Raw genomic sequence first — 23,493 nt, 5'->3', positions numbered from 1 at the left:
CTCACTGGGGACAAGAGCTTCTTTTATTGCCATATCCCTATCGCCCTGTATAAGTCCTTGCCTCAAACGTAGATCCTCAGACAGTGTCTATCAAATAAATGAATCACATCTTCTGGAGTGTGGGGTCCATAAGAGCCTGGACCTTAACTTCTTGCTTGCTGATGTAGTCTTGGTGACTTTAAAACTTCCTGGCATACGGTTGGCACTCAATAAATATTTATTAAAGAAATCAATAATTCAATTAAGCAGCACTCTCCTTAGAAAGCAGGCTCATAGCTCAAACAGCTACAATGACAAGTGGTTTTAAAGTAAAGGGTATCTCAACAGCTCTGGTTCAAATGTGAATTAGATTAAGATGACCAGTGCCAAAATACAGGTTGTTTGTTAAGCATGCCAAGGCAAAAAACAATGACCTAATGCTTTTCTTTTATTTGGTATTATAGAGGCACGACTATAGTCTAACAATCTCAAATTTTGTGAGACATCTTGGGCTTCACTTTAAAATAAACGAAAGACTCGTTAAACACTCAGTTAAAGTGTATCTGCTTGACAGAAATCACCTCTAGAGGACAATTTAATCCTTAGTGCTTGACATGAAATTCCCCTGATTGTGTTCAAGGGTGAATAGTTGGTCTGTCAGAACATTATTAAGAACATATATATTTGCATAAACAGATGAAAAGCATCTAAAACTCCCAAAATTCTCATGATGGAAACAGGCTTTATGTCCAACTTCATGCTAAACACATGGAACAGCATGCTCCTTTGAAAAAGGGAACAGACTCTCATTCTTACTGTCACAAATTGGAAAACTGCTTTTATGTTAGATGGATGGTTGAATTCACCATGTGGGAACAAACCCTCCAGGTCCTTGATCAATCACTTGTCCAAACAGGAAAATTGTAATCCCTTTCATCCTTCTCATGAATGCTCCAAAACAAAACACAGATTTTTATGCAACAAACAGGCCTAATACACGGTGCCCTCATAAGAAATGTTCTGTGGTAAATGGAGAGAGCATTTACAGTAAGCAGGAGGTACCGTGGAGGACTGGAAAGTTCGGTATTAATGTTCAGGTTATTTACCAGCAAAACAGATTCAGGCTCCATCTTATGATGATAAATACACAAGAGGAAAATTTCATAAAGTACAACCAACCTCTCTGACTTAATACACACTTCCCCTTTATTTGTGCTCCAAATCCATCTTCCAAGAAATGGGAGTATGCTTGAAAGAAACCAACCTCTAATAAAGAGCAAGATTATAAAGTTACCTGAGGATGTGGCTAAGCATAAGGGGACTTTAAATATCAAAAGAAACTGTGATTTGATTTCTTTTTGTCATCCAATGTTGTCTAGAGAAGTCCAAAGAATTAAGCAGTTTTGTCCTTTCCCAAACTTTTAAATATCCTTACTATATAAAGAGGACATTTGTTTTTTCCTCGAAGCTGAATTTCTTAATTTTGTGTTTTTAAAAATTAAGAGGGGATACTTCTGAGATAGGCTTGATATATCTAGGTCTATGTTTTATTGTCATTTGCTTGGTTTTCTGGTTATGTTTCTTGGTCCCCTGAAGCAAGTTTTCAAAACAAAAGAAAATTACTTATTCAATAGGCAACCAGTTTAAATTCAAAGATAAGTTGATTATTCATCAAGTCTTTTTTGTTGTGGTTGCATTATTCATTGGCCAACAATAGTTTAGGACTCAAGCTCCAAATGTATCATGTGGAAAATATGACCAAAATTATCTCTGAATGTTATATTTCAACTCCTGACAGAAGAATGCCAGTACTCTAAAATTTCTCCAAATTATAAGAAATGAGTAATCAATACAAGCATGCTCTAAAACACTTAAACGCAACATAATTGGTAAAATAGATACCTACATCAACTTAACTAAACTTTCTAGTTCCACTTTTCTTGTTTTTGGTGACTGAAAACTTCTGACATGAAGAGATATGCCAGGAGAAGTTAAATATAATTCTGATAACATCTGCTTCTGATACATTCAGTTACAAATATGTACTGCTTTTCTATCATGCACCCAGAACTTCTTACACAGTGGTAATAAAAGATGTGACTCCTTGATTCAAGACTACAATTTGTAAATCTTTGAATGGAATTCAAGTGCCCCTCTAAGGGACTCCAGTCTCTTATCTCTCTTAAGCATGATTACATATATATATTTATGAAAGTTACACACTGATATAAATATATCATAATATCATAATATAATTATGATAGTTACATACTGGGAGTGGGGGAATCCCAGTCATATGTGTTTGTTAATTGGCCGTACCCAAAGTAGAAGTAAACTTTCTCTCATCCTCATGACAGGAGGTAGCATTACAACTTGGAGTAAGGTAGCTACTCAAGCTAGGCTCCTCGGCTCCCACAGAGACTGGGTCTATCTTCCTTGCTGGATGCCATTTGAAAGGGATGATTGTCAGGTCCTTGAGAAAGCTGATGCTGTGCTGAAAAACTAGCAAGAGTCATTTTTTTAAAAATATTTTTATTATTATTTTTTTAATATTTTATTTTTGGCTGCGTCAGGTCTTAGTTGAGGCACACAGGTTCCTGGTTCCAGCACATGGCCTTCTCTCTAGTTGTGGCATGAGGGCTCAGTAGTTGTAATCCATGGGAGCCAGAGCTCGTGGGCTCTGTAGTTGGGGCATGCAGGTTCTCTAGCTGTGGCCTGTGTGCTCAGTAGTTGTGGTGCACGGGCTTTGGTGCCCCATGGCATGTGGGATCTTGGTTCCCCCACCAGGGATTGAACCTGCGTCCCCTGCATTGGATGGTAGATTCTTAACCACTGGACCACCAGGGAAATCCTGGAAGGACTCTTTATGATCACTTGCTGAAACAGACATACAAGACACTCTTCTTTATGCACCCCTCACCCAAGCAAAAATTTTAAGGAGAACTTAACACATCACTTTAATGAAGATTTATAGCTTCCCTTGCTGCTACTAATGAAAGAAGATGCTTCCAACAACTAGCATTGGGTTTATATAATTAAAGCATTTGTATCACATATGATCTAATTTTAAGTCTAGTTCAAAAGTGACATGTGATCCTCTCATTAAATAAGATAAGCCTTAAAACTCTTGCATATCTCTTTGTTTTTTCATTCTCAATCTTAGCCCACCTTTCCCCCAAGATTTTTCAGAATCATTTCCATTCTATGAAAGTCTCCAGAACCACATTTGGCTTCTATCTTAGCCAATGACCTGATCTCCTTCAGTTCCTTCCATGGAAATTTCTAAGTCCCAACCTTTATCAGTGAATGTATTTTCTTTCTTTCTTCCTTTCTTCCTTCCTTTCTCCCTTCCTTCCTTTCTTTTTTTCTCTCTCTCTTTCTTTTTCCAGATCTTTATTGGAATATAACAGCTTTACACTGTTGTGCTAGTTTCCACTGCACAACAAAGTGAATCAGCTATATTTATACATATCCCCATATCTCCTCCCTCTTGAGCCTCCCTCCCACTCTCCCTATCCCATCCCTCTAGGTCATCACTAACCATCAAGTTGATCTCCCTGCGTTATGCATTTACTTCCCACTAGCCATCTGTTTTACGTTTGGTAGTGTACATGTGTCAATGCTACTCTCTCACTTTGTCCCAGCATCTCCTTCCCCATCTCCCCGTGTCCTCAAGTCTGTTCTCTACATCTGCATCTTTATTCATCCTCTGCCACTGAGTTCATCAGTACCATTTGTTTAGATTCCATATATATGTGTTAGCATACAGTATTTTTTTTTTCTCTTTCTGACTTACTTCACCCTGTATGACAGACTCTAGGTCCATCCACCTCACTACAAATAACTCAATTTCATTCCTTTTTATGGCTGAGTAATATTCCGTTGTATACATGTGCCACATCTTCTTTATCCGTTCATCTGTTGATGGACATTTAGGTTGCTTCCATGTCCTGGTTATTGTAAATAGTGCTGCAATGAACACTGTGGTATGGGTATCTTTCTGAATTATAGTTTTCTCAGGGTATATGCCCAGAGGTAGGATAGGTAGTTCTATTTTTAGTTTTTTAAGGAATCTCCATACTGTTTTCCATAGTGGCTATATCAATTTACATTCCCACCAACAGTGCAGGAGGGTTCCCTTTTCTCCACAGCCTCTCCAGCATTTATTGCTTCTAGATTTTTTGATGATGGCCATTCTGACTGGTGTGAAGTGATACTTCATTGCGGCTTTAAATGATTAGTGATGTTAAGCATCTTTTGATGTGTTTGTTGTCCAACTGTATGTCTTCTTTGGAGAAATATCTATTTAGGTCTTCCACCCATTCTTGGATGGGGTTGTTTGTTTTTTTGATATTGAGCTGCATCAGCTGCTTGTATATTTTGGAGATTAATCCTTTGTCAGTTGCTTCGTTGACAAATATTTTCTCCTATTCTGAGGGTTCTCTTTTCATCTTATTTATGGTTTCCTTTGCTGTGAAAAAACTTTTAAGTTTCATTAGGTCCCATTTGTTTATTTTTGTTTTTATTTCCATTACTCTAGGAGGTGGGGCAAAAACGATCTTGCTTTGATTTATGTCATAGAGTGTTCTGCTTATGTTTACCTCTAAGAGTTTTATAGTGTCCGGCCTCACATTTAGGTCTTTGATCCATTTTGAGTTTACTTTTGTGTGTGGTATTAGGGAGTGTTCTGATTTCATTCTTTTACATGTAGCTGTCCAGTTTTCCCAACACCACTTGTTGAAGAGGCTGTCTTTTTTCCATTGTATATTCTTGCCTCCTTTGTCAAAGATAAGGAGACCATAATCCCATGGGTTTATCTCTGGGCTTTCTATCCTGTTCCATTGATCAATATTTCTGTTTTTGTGCCAGTACCATACTGTCTTGATTACTGTTACTCTGTAGTATAGTCTGAAGTGAGGGACCCTGATTCCTCCAGCTCCGTTGTTTCTTCTCAAGATTGCTTTGGCTATTCAGGGTCTTTTGTGTTTCCATATACATTTCTTCAATATATGCAAATCAATCAATGTGATATATCATATTGACAAATTAAAGGATGAAACCCAAAAAAAAAAAAGGATGAAACCATATGATAACCTCAATAGATGCAGAAAAAGCTTTCAATAAAATTCAACACGCATTTATGATAAAAACTCTTCAGAAAGTGGGCATAGAGGGAACCTATCTCAACATAATAAAGGCCATATGTGACAAACCCACAGCCAACATCATCCTCAATGGTGAAAAACTGAAAGCATTTCCTCTAAGATCAGGAACAAGACAAGGGTACCCACTCTCACTGCTATTATTCAGCATACTTTTGGAAGTTTTTGCCACAGCAATCAGAGAAGAAAAACAAATAAAAAGAATCCAAATTGGAAAAGAAGAAGTAAAACTGTCACTATTTGCAGATGACACAATAACATATATAGAAAACCCTAAAGATGCTACTAGAAAACTACTAGAGTTAATCCAAGAATTTGGTAAAGTGGCAGGATACAAAATTAATGCACAGAAATCTCTTGATACACTAACAATGACAAATCAGAAAGAGAAATTAAGGAAACACTCCCATTTATCACTGCAACAAAAAGAATAAAATACCTAGGAATAAGCCTACCTAAGGAGGCAAAAGACCTGTATGCAGAAAATTATGACACTGATGAAAGAAATCAAAGATGACACAAACAGATGGAGAGATATACCATGTTCTTGGACTGGAAGAATCAACATTGTGAAAATGACTATACTACCCAAAACAATCTGCAGATTCAATGCAATCCCTATCAAATTACCAATGGCTTTTTTCATGGAACTAGAACAAAAAATTATACAATTTATATGGAAACACAAGTCTTTAAAAAGTTTATATCTCAGAGGGACAAAGAAAAAAACTGTAGTAAATTTTCTAAAATAAATGCTCTGAGGAAAGGGAAGGCAGGGGCCTCTGAGGTTAGACTTTCTGTTCTGTAAAGGCCAAGGTGAGGGGTAGGCCAGGGGCCTAGAGGCATAAAGAAGCCTGTCTCAAGTTTTATCAAGCTGAGGGAAATGTCAAGGCCATCTTGGTCAGTACTCCATGCTAAAAGAAATATTTAATAAATAAAAATAATAATATCAAATCAAATGTGAAACCAGCAGTCAATATAACATGCCACATTATGTTATTGTCAAAGTGCATTTGTCAATTTATCCCACAAAAAGCAGGCATTCTTTTTCCTTATGTTTATCTACCTTGCTCTCACTCTTTAGACAAGCAGTTGGCAATTTAAAGACCCCAGCCAAACCCAGCCCATAGCTTTTGTTTTTAAAAGAGTTTTATCAGAGCATAGCCATGCCATTTTGTTTATTTAGCATCTACGGGTGCTTTTGCACTAAGAATGCGGAATTGAGCTGCTGCCACAGACACCATAGGACCTGCAAAGCTGAAAATATTTACTCTCTGGACTTTTACAAAAAAAAAAATGTCAGCCTCTGCTTCAGACTATTTTCGATGTGAGCAGGGGCTTTGTCACACTGTCTTATAAATATGATGGGATCCAAATTCACCTGCAAGTCACTAGATACCAAAAAAGAATCCAAAAGTATTTTTGTTGTTATTGTTTACTTAAATTAAAATGATCGTAGAAAAATGAAAGTGATCAGTTGAAGGATGTATGATTCTTCTCTTTAAACTATCACACATTTACCATTTTTTTCTGCATTAACACGATTGTGCTTCTCAGAATATCAGAAACATGGCAAGGAAGAAATCTGACATTAGCTCACAGAGATATTTTGGAATAAATTTAATTTGATCCTTTCTTTCACTGGGATTCTTTCCAGAAGATTTTTTTGTTTTTTTGGGTTTTTTTTTTTCAAACATAGTTCTCTTGGAAGTAAATTTACTTTAGATTGTTAAATCATAGTTATATTTTAATTGTACTCAACTTTATACTAGCTACTCTGATGAGTTCTTACAGTCATTGACACAGGACAGGGAAGATGGCAGTCACAGACTTCATCATGGTTGCCTGATTACAAAACAGGATGCCTCAAAAGGAGTGAGCTCCCAGAGATCAGATGAAGATGGTAGAGGAGCAGGACATGGTGCTCACCTTCTCCCACAAGTACATCAAAAATACATCTACATGTAGAACGAATCTCACAGAATATCTACTGAACGCTGGCAGACCTCAGACTCCCAAAAGGGCAAGAAAATCTCCATGTAACTGGGTAGGACAGGAAAAAAACAAAAACAAAAAACACCAGAGAGAGAGCGAAAGGAATCAGGTGGGACCTGTACCTCTGGGAGGTAGCTGTAGAAGAGGAAAGGTTTCCACACCTTGGGGAGTCCCCTCACTGGTGGGGAGATCAGCCAGGGACAGAGGGGGAGATTTGGAGCCTCAGAGGAGAGCCCAGCAACTGGTTTATAGAGGGCAAAGGGGAGAGAGACCTGAACAGATGGTAAGTGCTGATGCCCTGCACTCCCCAGCCTGAGATGGTCCTCTAATGGAGTAGGAGGAGGCTGGATGCTGCAGCTTGGGTTTTGGAGGTCAGGCCCCAGAAGAGGACTGAGGCTGGCTGTAAGGAGATAGCCTAAGGGGCTAGGGTGTGGTGTGCCACAACTGAGGGAGTACAGGAAGAAGTCTGTGCCCACCAGAGAGGCAAGGTATCATTATTTGGGGTAACACAAGGAGAGGGGCAGGACAAACATAGGAGCTTCCTTTTCTGGGCAAGGACTCTCAGGTTGCAGGGCACCACCTACATGAACTCCAGGGGTGGGAGGGAGCCACTGCTGCCATTTCAAATTTTAGAAGTGGGCATAGACCACTGCTGCTGCCAAGGGTCCCGTGACTGGGTGCCAACCACTGTTCCCACCTTCCCAGGAGTGCACACAGGCCATGCACCTGCAAACCCCCTAGGAGGGGGATAACAGCAAGCACACACTGAGGAAAGAGATGGAAAGCATCCAAACCAAAAACAGCCCCCATGCCCAAAAATATTAAATCCACACAAGCCATGCAGTGATGCTCCTGCATATAAACAGCCCTCCAAGACTACAATGGGTAATTGTTTCTCTTAAACTCAGAATAAGAGAAATATAAGCAAAATGAAAAAGCAGAAAAACCACTCCCAGTTAAAAGACCAAGAGAATTCTCCTGAAGGAACAAACAGTGAAACATACCTCTCCAGTTTAATAGACTCAGAGTTCAAAAAGTAAGTAATGAAAATACTGAAGGAATTAAGAAAGGCTATGGACAGAAATTCAGATTGCTGTAAAAAGGAACCAGAAACTATAAAGGAGGAGCCAAGAAAAATTTAAAAATTCATTTGCTGAGATGAAAGCTGAGGTAAAGGCAATGAGGAGCAGAATGAATAATGCAGAAGAAAGAATAATCTGGAAGATAAAATAATGGGAATTAGCCAATCAAAACAGCAGACATAAAACCAAATGAAAAAGATAATGAAAGTAATATAAGAGACTTTGGGGATAACAGAAAGCATGCCAATAATAGGGATTCCAGAAAGAGAAGGAAAAGAAAGAGAAAAGGGATTGAAAATATATTTGAAGAAATTGTGGCTGAAAACTTCTCAAACTTAAAGAAGGAAACAGATATCTAGATAGAGGGTCCCAAGCAAGATGAACCCAAATAGACCTACATCAAGACATATTATAATTAAAATAGCAAAGTTAAAGAGAGGATTCTAAAGGCAGCAAGAGAAAAACAAAGAGTTAATTACAAGGGAACCCCCCCCCCCCCATAAGGATTTCAGCTGATTTCTCTACAGAAACTCTGCAGGCTAGAAGGGAGTGGCAAAATATATTCAAAGTCTTGAAAGGGAAAAATCTGCAACCTAGAATACTATACCCAGCAAGATTATCATTTAGAATAGGAGGAAAAATAAAGAATTTCTCAGACAAGTAAAAATTAAAATAATACAGAAATACTAAACCTACCCTAAAAGAAATATTGAAAGGTCTTCCCTAAATAGAAAAGAAGCGAGAAGATATAGGAAAGAGGAAATCACAATTGGAAAGTAAATCACTTAAATTAGCCAGTATACACATGATTAAAAAACAAGCAAACAATCAACAAAACAAATAAAAAGAAACCTACTGTGAAAGTAATGATAAACACAAGGAACAGCAAAAGGATCAACACAAAGATGTAAAAAAGAACATCAGAGTCATAAAATATGTGGATGGAGAGTAATGAAATGGAAAATGTGGATTCTTATTTTTAGAATGTGTTTATAGATTCTTTTTTTTTTTTAAGAATGTGTTTGAGCCTATATGACTATCAGTATAAAGCAAGCAGATATAAAAAAGGAGTTAATATACTTGAAAAACAGAGCAGCTACAAATCAAAAACATATTTAGATTCACAAAAACTAAAAAGAACACAAGCATAAGATAAAAGGAAATCATGGAATCATGAAAAGAAAAACAAACGAAAAAAGAAGAACCATAGAATCAACTGGAAAACAAGGTTTAAAATGACACTAAACACAGATGTATCAATAATTATCTTAAATGTCAATGGACTGAATAATCCAATCAAAAGACATAGAGTGGCAGACTGGATAAAAAAACAAGAGCCTATAATATGCTGCCTACAAGAGACACACCTTAGGGCAAAGGACACACATAAAATGAAAGCGAGGAAATGGAAAAAAAAGATATTCCATGCAAATGGAAATGACAAGAAAGTAGGAATTGCAATACTCATATCAGACAAAATAGACTAAAACAAAGGCCATAAACAAAGGTAAGGAAGAGCACTATATAATGGTAAAAGGATAAATGGGATTTTACATTCATCAATATATATACACCTAATATAGGAGCACCCAAATACGTAAAACAAATACTAACAGACACAGGGAAAAACTGATGGGAATACAATAAGAGTAGGAGACTTTAACACCCCACCCACATCAATGGACAGGTGTTCTAGACAGAAAATCACTAGGGCAACAGAGATCCTAAATGATACAGTAGAACAGTTAAACTTAATTGATACTTTCAGAACATTACATTTAAAAGAAAAAAAAACAGAATAACATTCTTTTCAAGTGCACATGGAACATTCTATAGGATTGACTGCATACCAGGGTACAAAACTAACCTCAACAAATTTAAGAAATTATTTTAAGCATCTTCTCCTTCTACAATGTCATGAAACAAGAAATCAACTATGGGAAAAGAAATGAGAAAGAAACAATTATATGGAGACTAAACAATATGCTATTAAGAAAAGCAATGAGTCAATGAGGAAATCAAAAAGGATATTAAAAAATACCTTGAGACAAATGACAATAAAAACAACCATACAAAATCCATAGGATGCAGTAAAAATAGTCCTTAGGGGGAAGTCCATAGCAAGACAGAGATTTTTCTTCCTTCCTCAACAAAGAAGAAAAATCTCACACAACCTAACCTACCACCTAAATGAATTAGATAAAGAAGAATAAATAAAACCTAAAGTCAGCAGAAGTAATTAAAATCAGTGAAGAAATAAAATAGAGAATAAAAAAATAAAAGGAAAAAAATCAATAAAACCAAGTTCTTTGAAATGGTAAACGAAATCAACAAACTTCTGGCCAGACTCACCAAGAAGACAAGAGCGAGAACCCAAATAAACAAAGTAAGAAATGAAAAAGAAATATCAACAGATACCTCAGAAATACAAAAAGTCATAAGAGAATACTACAAACAATTATATGCCAACAAGTTTGACAACCTAGAAGAAATGGACAACTTCCTAGAAACATACAGACCACTAAAACTGAATCAAAAAGAAATAGATTGGGTTGTTTGCTGTTTTCATATTGAGCTGTATGAACTGCTTGTATATTTTGGAGATTAATCCTTTGTCAAATGGGCAGAAGACCTAAATAGACATTTCTCCAAAGAAGACATACAGATGGCTAACAAACACATGAAAAAATGCTCAACATCACTAATCATTAGAGAAACGCAAGTCAAAGCCACACTGAGGTATCACCTCACACCAGTCAGAATGGTCATCATCAAAAAATCCAGAAGCAATAAATGCTGGAGAGGGTGTGGAGAAAAGGGAACCCTCCTGCACTGTTGGTGGTAACGTAAATTGGTATAGCCATTATGGAAAACAGTATGGAGGTTCCTTAAAAAAATTAAAAGTAGAATTACCATATGACCCAGCATCCCACTGCTGGGCATATACCCTGAGAAAACCATAATCCAAAAAGATACCCATACCACAATGTTCATTGCAGCACTATTTACAACAGCTAGGACATGGAAGCAACCTAAATGCCCATCAACAGATGAATGGATAAAGAAGATGTGGCACATATATACAATGGAATATTACTCAGCCATAAAAAGGAATGAAATTGAGTTATTTGTAGTGAGGTGGATGGACCTAGAGTCTGTCATACAAAGCAAGGTAAGCCAGAAAGAGAAAAACAAATACCATATGCTAACTCATATATATGGACTCTAAAAAAATGGTACCGATGGACCCAGTGACAGGGCAAGAATAAAGATGCAGATGTAGAGAATGGACTTGAGGACAAGGGGCGGGGGGTGGGGATGAAGGGGAAGCTGGGATGAAGTGAGAGAGTAGCATTGACATATATACACTACCAAATGTAAAATAGATAGCTAGTGAGAAGCAACTGCATAACACAGGGAGATCAACTCGATGACTGGTGATGACTTAGAGGGGTGGGATAGGGAGGGTGAGAAGGAATCATAGGAGGGAGAGGATATGGGGATATATGTATAAATACAGGTGATTCACTTTGTTGTACAGCAGAAACTGGCACAACAGTGTAAAGCAATTATACTCTAATAAAGAGCTAAAAATAAATAAATAAATAAATAAGATGAAATAGATGATCTGAACAGACCGATCACTAAAAATAAAATAGAATATGTCAAAAACAAGCAAACAAAAAAACTCCCTACAAACAAAAGTTCAGGACCAGATGGCTTCATAGGAGAATTCTACCAAACATACAAAGAAGAACTTACACCAATCCATCTCAAACTCTTCCAAAAGATTCAAGAAGAGGGAACACTCCCAAAGACATTCTATGAAGCCACTACCACGTTGATACCAAAACCAGACAGATACTACCAAAAAAGAAAATTACAAGTCAATATCTTTGATGAATATAGATGCAAAAATTCTCAACAATATATTAGCAAACTGAATCCAATAACGTATAAAAAAGATCATACACCACGACAGTGTGATTCATCCCAAGTTCACAAAATTCAACATTCATTCACAATAAAAACTCTTACCAAAGTGAGTATAGAGGGAACATATCTCAACATAAAAAAAGCCATTTATGCCAAACTCACAGCCCACATAACACTCAATGGCAAAAAGCTGAAAGCCTTCATGCTAAAATCAACAAGGCAAGGATGCCCACTCTCACCACTTCTATTCAATATAGTACTGGAAATCTTTGTCACAGCAATAAGACAAGAAAAAGAAATAAAAGGTATTCAAATTAGAAGGGAAAAGGTAAAATTGTCACTATATGGAGATGACATGATACTATATATAGAAAATCCTAAGAACTCCACAAAAAAACTATTAGATCTAATACATGAATTCATAAAAGTAGCAGGATATAAGATTAACATTCAAAATCAGTTGCATTTCTTTACACTAACAATGAAGTATCAGAAAGGGAATGTAAAAAGAATACCTTTTAAAATAGCACAAAAAAAAATAACATATCTAGGAATAAACCTGACCAAGGAGGTGAAAGACTTCTATGTGAAAAACCTTAAAACATTAATAAAGGAAATAAGAAAGGATTCAAAGTAATGGAACGGTATCCCATGCTCTTGGATTGGAAGAATTAATATTATTAAAAGGGCCATAGTACCCAAAGCAAGCTACAGATTTAATGCAATCCCTATGAAAATACCTATGATATTTTTCACAGAACTAGAACAAATAATACAAAATTTTATATCAAGCCATAAAAGATCCATGATTGCCAAAGCAATCTTGCGGAAAAAGAATAAAGCTTGAGGAATAACCCTCCTAGACTTCAGACAACACTACAAAGCTACAGTGTGGTATTGGTACAAAAATAGACATACAGACATACAGATCAACTGGGAAAAAAAATGGAGAGCCCAGAAATAAACCCACACACCTATGGTCAATTTATCTTCAACAAAGGAGGTAAGAATATAAAATGGGAAAAGTCTCTTCAGCAAGTGGTGCTGGGAAAATTGGACAGCTAAGTGTAAATCAATGAAGTTAGAACTCTCACACCATGCACAAAAATAAATTCAAAATGGCTTAAAGACTTAAACATAAGACATGACACCAAAAAACTCCTACAAGAGAGCATAGGCAAAACATTCTCTGACATAAATCATACCATGTTTTCTTAGGTCAGTCTCCCAAGGCAATAGAAATAAAAACAAAAATAAACAAATGGTACCTAATCAAACTTACAAGCTTTTGTGCAGCAAAGGAAACCATACAAAAAATGAAAAGACAACCTATGGCATGGGAGAAAATATTTGCAAATAATGCAACTGACTAGGGCTTAATCTCCAAAATATACAACTCATATTGTATACAGCTCATACAACACAACAACAAAAAGACAAACAACCCAATCGAAAAATGGGCAGAAGACCTTAATAGAATTTCTCCAAAGAAGACATACAAATGGCTGATAAGCACATAAAAAGATGCTCAACATCACTAATTATTAGAGAAATGCAAATCAAAACTACAGTGAGGTACCACTGCACACCAGTCAGAATGGCCATCATTAAAAAGTCTACAAATAACAAATGCTGGACAGTGTGTGCAGAGAAGGGAACCCTCATATACTGTTGGTGGGAATGTAAGTCAGTGCAGCCACTATGGAAAACAGTATAGAGGTTCCTCAGAAAACTAAAACTAGAACTACCATATGACCCAGCAATCCCACTCCTGGGCATATACCTGGACAAAACTACAATTCAAAAAGATACATGCACCCATATGTTCAGAGTAGCACTGTTCACAATAGCGAAGACGAAAAGAACCTAAATGTCCATTGACTGATAAATGGATAAAGATGTAGTACATACATAAAATGGAATACTAAAAAAGAATGAAATAATGTCATTTGCAGCAATATGGACGCAACTAGAGATTATCATACGAAGTCATAAAGAGAAAGACAAATACCATATGATATCGCATATATGGAATCTAAAATATTGCACAAATGAACCTATCTACAAAATAGAAACATACAGACATAGAGAACAGACTTGTGGTTGCCAAGGGGGAGAGGGGGAGAGATGAACTCAGAGTCTGGGATTAGTAGATGCAAACTATTACATTTAGAATGGATCAACAACAAGGTCCTACTGGATAGCACAGGGAACTATATCCAATCTCCTGGGATAAACAATAATGGAAAAGAATATAAAAAAGAATGTATATATGTATATAACTGAGTCACTGCTTTACAGCAGAAACTAGCACAATGTTGTAAATCAACTATACCTCAATTAAAAGAAAAAGGAGCGAGCTCCCTGTTACCCACAGGTGAGCAAACAAAGGGGTGATGACAACCAGTGAGGGAGGCAAAAACAGGGTTTCCTGATTTGGAGGAAGGTTCAGTTGGGTGACCGCTAAGTTCCTTTTCATCCCTAAGAATCTATAAGCTTTTGTTATTAGCATTAGGACGTTCTATAAACTGAAAAAGCACACACTATCAGAAATTTGAAAAAAAAATCATTCTTACATATAATGTTCCAGAAATATGACTGTTGATTAAATTCTATGAGCAACAAACCTTGAAGATTTTGGTCCAATCTACACCCATCAAGTTGGTTGAAAATGATTGACCATCTGGGCCAGCAACTATTCTGTTCATGTGAAAATATGATTTGATCTTTAATGTGAAAGAACAGTCCTTTAATACATATACATAAATAGTTTACATATTATATATAGTTTATATCTGAACAAAGTGCACTTACAAACTTAGGCCAGGTGTCAAAGATAAACGTTGGACAAGTAATAATATAATTCTAAATCCTTACTGAAACTCCTCAGTAAAGGGTGTGTGTGTGTGTATGGGTTACTTTTATAGGATCACATTTACTGTAGTGTTTGGGTTCTATGGGTGCTCAATAAATCTCGGTTTTACCAAATTTGCAGCACTCATAAAAATATAGAAAGGAAGGAGGCTGTCTAAAGTTAGGGTCAAGGCACCGTAACAATTCTAGATGTGTCTCTGACACCAAGAGGCTTTATAACCCAGGATAACAACTCTAATCATCAGGCTGTAGTCGTCTCCGATATCGAATAAGGCATTGGTTCTCCAACTTTAGAGTGTATGAGAACCACATGTTGGGCATATTAAAACACATTGCTGAGCCCCACCCTCAGAGTTTCTGATTCAGTAGGTCTGAAGTAGGGTACAAAATTTGCATTTCTAAGTTGCCAGCTGCTGCTAATGCTGCTAGTCAAGGAACGGCACATGGGAACAGAATAAGAATCTGGAAGATGATAGTAGTGAATTATCAAATCCTTAGTATTTAATACTGTAAGAGAGAGGGTAGCCAACATCCAATCAGGACATCAAAATGTAACTGTCTTTTTAATCAAAATTTCATCTGAATTAGAAAAAGAGAGATGAACACCCTTTTTTTTTCCCTTTGGATTTAACAGAGATTTTTGAACATGTAAATGTTGCATCATACTTACGTCATAGCTTGATAAATGGATTCAATCCCATAACGCATGGCAAATTCATCAACTATTTCTTGGGGGGCATCATCAAAGAAAACCTTCCAGGCTTCATCCCCTTTGACTTCTGGAATTTTCACTCCACCATTAGATTTCACTTCGGTCAAGTAATGGAATAGATTCTAAAAGTAAGTGGTTTTCAAATGTTCAGTTTTCTCAGACTAGGTCAGACATGCTTAACTGTAACTTTCAGTAAATTATACTTGCGTTATAATTGCATCTAATGTTTCATCAGTATCTACAAACAATAGAAATGTCTTAGATTTTTATTCTAAGGCACTTCATCTTTACGCAAATCCTGATTTTACTTCTGCCTAGATCTATACACAATCAATGATTCAAATGTTTCAGATATATCAAATCATTTTAGAAGGAAGTAAATGTTTTTGCATGTAAACATCTCTACATGTTAGAGTATATTTTGCATTCATGGGCTCTGGGTAAATTATAAATCTCTGTATGAATAAAGTGACATGGCTATGCTAATATAGAATCTAGGTATGTAACTAATGCTAAAGGGATTTGGCTGCAAAACAGTAAGAGTCATGACAATGAATTCAGGTTGAAAATAAATGTTTTTAGAATTTCATAATGAAGAAAATCACTACGTACAATTCCTTTCTGCTTCTAACGAGTTTAGAAACTGCTGCACGGATGCAGCCTGGGTCACTGAAGGACCCTTTCTTGGATTTCAGTCCTTTTTGGTTCTGGACCAGCAGAAAAGACTCTGAAAAGCAAAGCATGATGCTGTTCCTGTGATCCCAAACCTCTGCCCACAATTTAAGGCCAAAGTCGGCTCCCCATCCTGCCAGTTCAAGGGATTTATTTGTATTGGTCTAAAAAGTGAACCACCTTTCTTGATGGATTAACACTGGCTAGACTGCAGTCAGGAAATTACAGCTTGGTCCTGTATCTAATTACTGTGTAATGTGTAAATGACCTTGATAATCTTCCTCATTTTCTTCTTCAGTAAAATGGAGGTGCAAATAATTATATATATGCATTTTCATAGATATATACTTAGGAAAAATGATGTGCAAAGAGAAAAGATTCTCCCAGCTATATTTTTCTTTCTTAGGAAGGTACTTTCTCTGTACCTCTTTGAACATGGGAAAAGGTATATTCCTCAGCCTCACCTCACATTTTTTGATACACAGGATTTGTCATTTGCATCAGAGAAAGGCTCTGGTGACATGTCTAACTAAGCTCTCAGTTGCAAAGCGTTCAATAGAAGCCCAAGGTTATTTGTCTGTTCACGTACACTGAGGCGCAAAAGGGAACGGGTGAATCTGCCTTTTGACTCAAATTGGGTGGTCTTTACCTCTTTTTAAGCCAACCAGACTCCTCCTTTTGGGTAGTATATTCTCTACTATGTGTGGGCGGAAAACTACATTCTGATACTCACCACCCAGATGTGTCTGTGGAAAGGGTAGTTAAAATGCAGGAGGGTTCAGTAGGTATGAAGCCCTCTGTTGTACTCAGAAAAAGAAAGACAAAATTGCTGCTAATTACATTGGCTCCCCAAAGCCATTGCTACAACATTGGGATTTCTATATTTAATAGACAATACTCCTAATTAAATCTTCAACAAAATCTGAACACTAGCTCAGAGGTCTCAAAAACTATCAAGATTTGGATCCTCTCCTTCATTACTAAAGTACTATATATCTAATGCTTCCAAAATATCATCACTTATTTCTTCAGTGAATGCTTCCTAATATTCTTCTTTCTCCCTGGAAGAATGGTAATTTAATTTGGTCTACTTGTTCATTATCATCTTATTGCCTTGTTTATTAAAACCTGCTTCATATGCTTGTTCTAAATCTCATTCAAAGACAACCAGCCCTCTCTTCAGGGGGTAATACCAAGGCTATGTGATACCCTAGCACATTACTTGCTATAGTACAGAGTAAGAACTTCAGAGACAATTCCACAAATCTAATTCAATTCTATTCTGAACCAAATATTTTGTTACATGATCCATAATCAACACATTTTTTCTAGGTTTTATTATTATTACAATTCAATTTACTCACCTCATGTAAACATGTATATTGTATATGATACGGAGCAACCTTCTCCTCTCCTTTTATTTCTACATTGATTTTCAATCGAATGGCCCCAGATACAGCTGATTTATCTGTCCGTTTCTCTGATAAAGCAAAAAGTAATTGGTTAGTCATTTTTGACAGTATCATTTTTCTTATACAAGTTCTCAAAAGCTTAAAAAAAGGCTCATACTGCTAAAGGCCATTTTTCTAGATCAGGTTTGATTAACTAACAAAATGATTATGGTAAATACAATTTAAAATAATGTGCCTATTATGTCATTGGGATTGTCAAACTGCTATATAGATATTTCAAATAGAAAAGCTTAATCAGAAGACCCTACCATTCTGATATAAATTTCCATGTACTAGATCAGTTTATACAATGAAATTAAATTAATTATTTGGGCAATTAAAAGCAAAATAACTAAAAGATAAAATTAATCGGGAAAGTATTTTATCTAAAAGCCCCACTCTTTCTTTCTGTCCTTGAAAAAAATGAGTTAAAGTTCTAACAAAAACATCTATTAATAATTTCCTTTGTCAGTGATTCATGAAGACCTATAGTCTACAGCCTGTGTTAGATTCACTCTTTATTTGAATGGAATCAATATGTAGTCAATTCAGTCAGATAATGTGTGTGCATGTTTAATATGAACTAAGTAGTAGCTTTGAGAGAAAGAAAAACATAGTCACAAAATTCCTCAGGTGTGAATGTAGGTAGGAGACCTATGTCTGATACCTACTTCCCAGATGTAACACATAAAGTGACAAGCTGACCCATCTCAAAAATGAAAGATAAAGAGGTAGAGCGACACAAAGTCAGTGGTGAAGGCTTCTTTAATTGCCCCTCTAAGTATAAGTGTATTTTTAGCCAAATAAGATACAGTTAAATCATGTACTCTACTTTCTTCTTATGGAATGGGAATGTCTGATGACTTTTCATCATTAATAGTCTTTGTGTTATGAAGACTCTTCCCTTAGGACAGCCAGGATCTTGAGAGTTTTTCCTATTGGCTGGGAGATAGTTGATTTTCAACAAATGCTGAAGTTCTCTGCTGCAGCCAAGAGAAAGTCAAGACCTGAGACCTTTTTGTCACAGACCTTTTCCCAGAATCACAGGGGAATGTTTTAACTACCATGATAACGACGGATCCATGGGACACAGGCTCTGTTTAGGTGCCCAGGACTTTTGGCCAAGTCCTTCTCTGGTGGTGGACTGAACGGTGGAATGAATTCCAAGTAATGAGGGACGAGGAACGTAGTACAAAGAGTGAAAATATGGTACTAATGGGGATTGAACCCACTGTGGGATTTTATCTTGGGTTGGCCAAAATGTTCGTGCCATAAAAAAACTTACAGGAAAACCTGTAGGATCTTATGGGAAAACCCAAACAAATTTTTGGCCAACCCAATACAAAACTAAAACCTGTTCTCTCTCTTTCTCTAAAGGTTAAACGTCAGTAATGATAGCACAAAAGTACAAATTGAGGATGAGCAGGCAAAGGTGTCCATATCATGTTGCATCATGTTTTTCTCTCCATAGACTGAAGGATAATTTCTGCACGAGAGCTGGGTGGAGGATTTTATTAAAAGCACATTCAAATTCTTTTGCAAACTGAATATATCCTTGTATGTTTGGTCAAAAGAATAATTTGAGGAATTTCTGTTCTGAATTCTAATTCCCTCAATTCAAGAATATGCTAACTTGTTCCAAAAAAAAAAAAAAAAAAAGCCCACGTAAGCAAGCCTCTTTAAAACACAACTAGTGAGTATTATGCAGAGTTGATGGCCTGAAGTTTACCTTGCCTAACATCTCTGCTTTCATATATAAAGTTATTCAATACTATAAACAAGATACAGGAGGATTATCATTATAACTGAAGCAAAAACTCTATGCCAATAATGGAGAAGAACCAATTTTCTTTAAGATAAAGATCTTTAGACTATCTTTTTATTTTACTCTCTAAAAAAATTTTTTTGATTCTGCATGCTCTTTTATTTATAGACTATCTCTTTAGTCTAGCTTGAACCATCTGTGTTCAGATAAGTTATAGATCTCTCCTTCTTTAAATTATTATATAATTCAGATCCTCATTAATTTTGTGGACTTATCCCTTTACTTTGCCAAATATTACATTACTTGAAGTAAGTAGGTTTTTAAAAAAGTCAAAAGCACTCTTTAATTTCCTTAACTATGTTGGTATCCTAAATGGAAACACTTGGTAATCCTGGGAGCATGTAAACCTTTCTTAGATTCACAACCAGACCTTAAAAAATTAATTAAAACATTTCAGATGATATGATAAAGCCATTTTGGATCAGGTCCTTTACAGAAACTGAGGTGGTCCATATATTTTTACTATTATTAAGTCAGCACTAAAGAGTCTAGGTTATTATTCAATTCTAGTAAAAGTCAAATTAAAATTTATCTTCATTTAATTCTTGGTTCCATATAAAATTCCATTTTAAAAAATCATGCCAATTAAACATACTCAATCTCTTCATCATCAGAATAAACATAAGTCCATATGTGTATCTGGCTTTGCCTACTAAAGACGATTTTTATATCATCTTTGAAAGCTATCCAAAATACACTTTTCCTTTATTGCCATATTTCATTAAAGGACTAAAAGGAAATGTCAGACATTATTACGTCATAGGCTATTTGTTTTCTATGCATTTGGCAAAGTTTTTGAAGCTATACTTTATGAATTAAAAATTCAGAATGGGATATTTTCTCTCAAAAGCCACCCAGTTGATTCTTGAAAGACTCTTCTCTTTTCATCTCAAATTTACCAATGTCTTACAGAGTTTGAATAATTATCACCTTAATTTCTAATGAAATCAAACTGCCTAAAGTCCAAGAGAATGTTCTCAAAAGCACTGGTTATTTTTAACCTATTTGGGAATATAATACCTGCCACAGATATTCTGGAATTTTACATAATATTCTTTAAGTAGATATAAAGACAGTCACCTAAATTGTACCAGACATCCATTTCTCCACTCAAGGTCCTCACTTCTACAATTGTTTGTCCCAGAAAATCATCTGACTCCTTTTTGAAATGTTGCTTCACTCTGGATTTAATGTCATCATCTTCATCCCACACTCTGACTTTGATTCGATCTGTGGAATTATGGCACTCACTGAAAATAGATGTGGATAAGTTAACAACCATTAGTAACTCGTCTAAACGGCATTTGATGTTAGCAACTTGTTTTAAATCTATCTAATCCAGAAAGGCATAGTATATTACATAGTAAATAAGATTTCCCACAGACCATTACACCCAGGGATGTTGCGGGTATTGTCAGGGATATTGAAAAAATTTTGTGATAGTTAAGTAATGTTAATAAGGGAAAAATCCAACCCTATTCAATTCTATTTCCTTTAATTGAACTGAATATAATCGAATATGGTTCAGAAATTTTTGAGGTACTTTCTCTAAGACATATTTCCTATTTGAAACAGTTATCATGACAACATGTCTATGCTCAGAAAATTCTGTACCATAAAGATAATTTAATCGCAATGGGTGTTGAGAAACTGGACATCACAGAGCCTTCTTGATAAGTTAAAACTCCCAGTAAGCATATAAGATATTGTTAAATTAAATCATCATATATGGATGCCCAGAATCTCTAAACATTCTCCTTCCATTCTGGCTACATTTCTCCTTATGTTCCTTGTCTCCTCAAGAATTAAGCTAGATAAATCACATTCTTAGATTCCTTTGTAGTTACAGTCCAGATACTTGGTGGAGAGATTACCCAAAGATCCTAGACCTCAAGCTAAATATAGTAACTGGATATAATTTTGGGATTACCTACCTTGGAAGACAGAGGATGAATTCATTTTATTTAAAGTACATATAGAGATAGAAATATTGTGAATAAATATTGAATACTCAAAGAAGTAGAAGGTGACAGATACTATAAGTTCATTCACTCAACAACATTTCAAGCCCTTCTTCCCTTTCCTGCTTTGGTGCAATACCCCAGTCTCCCCTGCAACTAGAGATGACCCTTGACATAGTTTTGCCAATGAGATATAAGCATTGACCCTCTCTATTCTCTTTTCTTCTTTTATTACTCTGCAACATGGATGTAAAACATCCTTTACTAAATATGATAAAACAGGAACACAGATTAAGCTTTATTCTTTGATGGAATAATTGAGTTGCCATACTACCCCTCCAATGCCTATACCTGGAATTCTTGCTGAATGAAATCTCTTTTTGACTAAGCGACAATCATGGTTTAATGTGAAGCTGAATACAATTCTAATTGAATCAGTGGGAAAATAATTAAAAATCTACCAAGTTCATTTTGTTTGATTATATACGAAACGGTTTAAAATGTTTAATTTATTAACTCTTACTGTTTTTACACTTGCTGTGTTTTATGTCATTCTTTAACTATTTAACGTGTTTCACAAACCTTGACTTTTATGAAAATATAAAGGTTTGCAGTTTAGATGGGAAACTGTAGGCTCACATAGGAAAATTTGACAGAGAAATATTTTTACACACAAGAGAAAAATCTATCACATATAATAAAGAAAAAGCATAATCCCATTAAATCTTACTCTACTAGATAATTTCCAATCTGATTAATTAGCTAACAAAGATGCCTCGTTTAGTTTACCAGCTTGTGATGTAGCTTATTTATAAGAGAATATTTTACTGCACAAATTCTTGATGAGTACATTAAAACCATTTGCTTTGTAGTTTGTTTTTTAACTAAAAACAATCTGCATTTTAAAGAGTTCATACGTCTAATTTTATGTTTTTTCATTGTTAAAGAGTGGAATGGTTTGGTTTCCATGGGAATAAGTTATTTTATTCTTTCCCAAATTAAAGCAAAGCATTTCCCCTTTCTGGACTCAGGATTATTGTGTGTGTTCTGTTTTGTTTTTGTTTTCAATTCACAGGTACCCTATCTCTGTACAGCCAATAACTATTCGGCCAATTATCTTTTGGCAGCCATCCAAAAGTCTAATTTCTTTACAATTATTTATTCCAAATTTGCAAATGGTCTCACTGCAAATATTTTTAGATTTAGTTTCCTGGATATGGCCCAAATACATATCTCCTATAATTAAGGCAAAACAAAAAACAAAACAAAAAGCAAATAAAAACCAACCAAACAAAAACAAACCCTAAACCCACTCCTTACCCAAGTTATCAGAGTTTAACCTATTCTGAGAAGGACTGCTTTACCTAGAGAGGAGCCCATGAATTTCATAAAGTCAGTAAAGCCTGATTTCAGTGGAACAACAAGCCCTTGCTGAAGCAGTCATCCTCTAATGGGAAGTCATTACAAAAGCAGTATATGACTAACTGGTCATTCAAAAATGAGAACTGTACCTATAGTTGAGCTAGTTCTAAGGAAGCAACTAAAATACACCTCACACAGCAACTATACCAGGAAAAAAGCCAATAGTAAATGATGTTTTCATTAAAAATCATGTTCTTTAAGAATTTGTAAAATTCTAGCTATATATTTTAAGTATAGCAAATGAAATTTCTATAATACTTTAAATGCCATTGTACCAGATTTTGTTAATAGACAATGAGATATTTAATATATAAAAATGTGTTTTTATATACATATATACACATATACATGTGTATGTATACATATACATGTATTGAAACAAACTGTAAGGTTATGTGTCAAAATATAGATGGTAAAATTAG

General features: G+C 35.6%; 1 protein-coding gene across 3 annotated transcripts in view; it reads right to left on the bottom strand.

Annotated features, from left to right (window-relative positions):
- Positions 1-23,493, bottom strand: part of UNC13C (unc-13 homolog C) — a 620,639-nt gene that overhangs the window by 317,444 nt on the left and 279,702 nt on the right. For all 3 annotated transcript variants that reach the window (XM_057724491.1, XM_057724492.1, XM_057724493.1), the window contains 3 exons: positions 20,769-20,938; positions 17,777-17,892; positions 15,699-15,862 (listed from right to left, as the gene is read on the bottom strand). In XM_057724491.1, the coding sequence (XP_057580474.1) occupies positions 15,699-15,862; positions 17,777-17,892; positions 20,769-20,938 (450 nt within the window). The remainder of the gene's footprint in view (positions 1-15,698; positions 15,863-17,776; positions 17,893-20,768; positions 20,939-23,493) is intronic.

The sequence above is a fragment of the Hippopotamus amphibius genome, chromosome 2 (genome assembly GCF_030028045.1).
Source record: "Hippopotamus amphibius kiboko isolate mHipAmp2 chromosome 2, mHipAmp2.hap2, whole genome shotgun sequence".
Taxonomy (NCBI): Eukaryota; Metazoa; Chordata; class Mammalia; order Artiodactyla; family Hippopotamidae; genus Hippopotamus; species Hippopotamus amphibius.
This window is presented reverse-complemented; position numbering and strand designations above follow the sequence as displayed.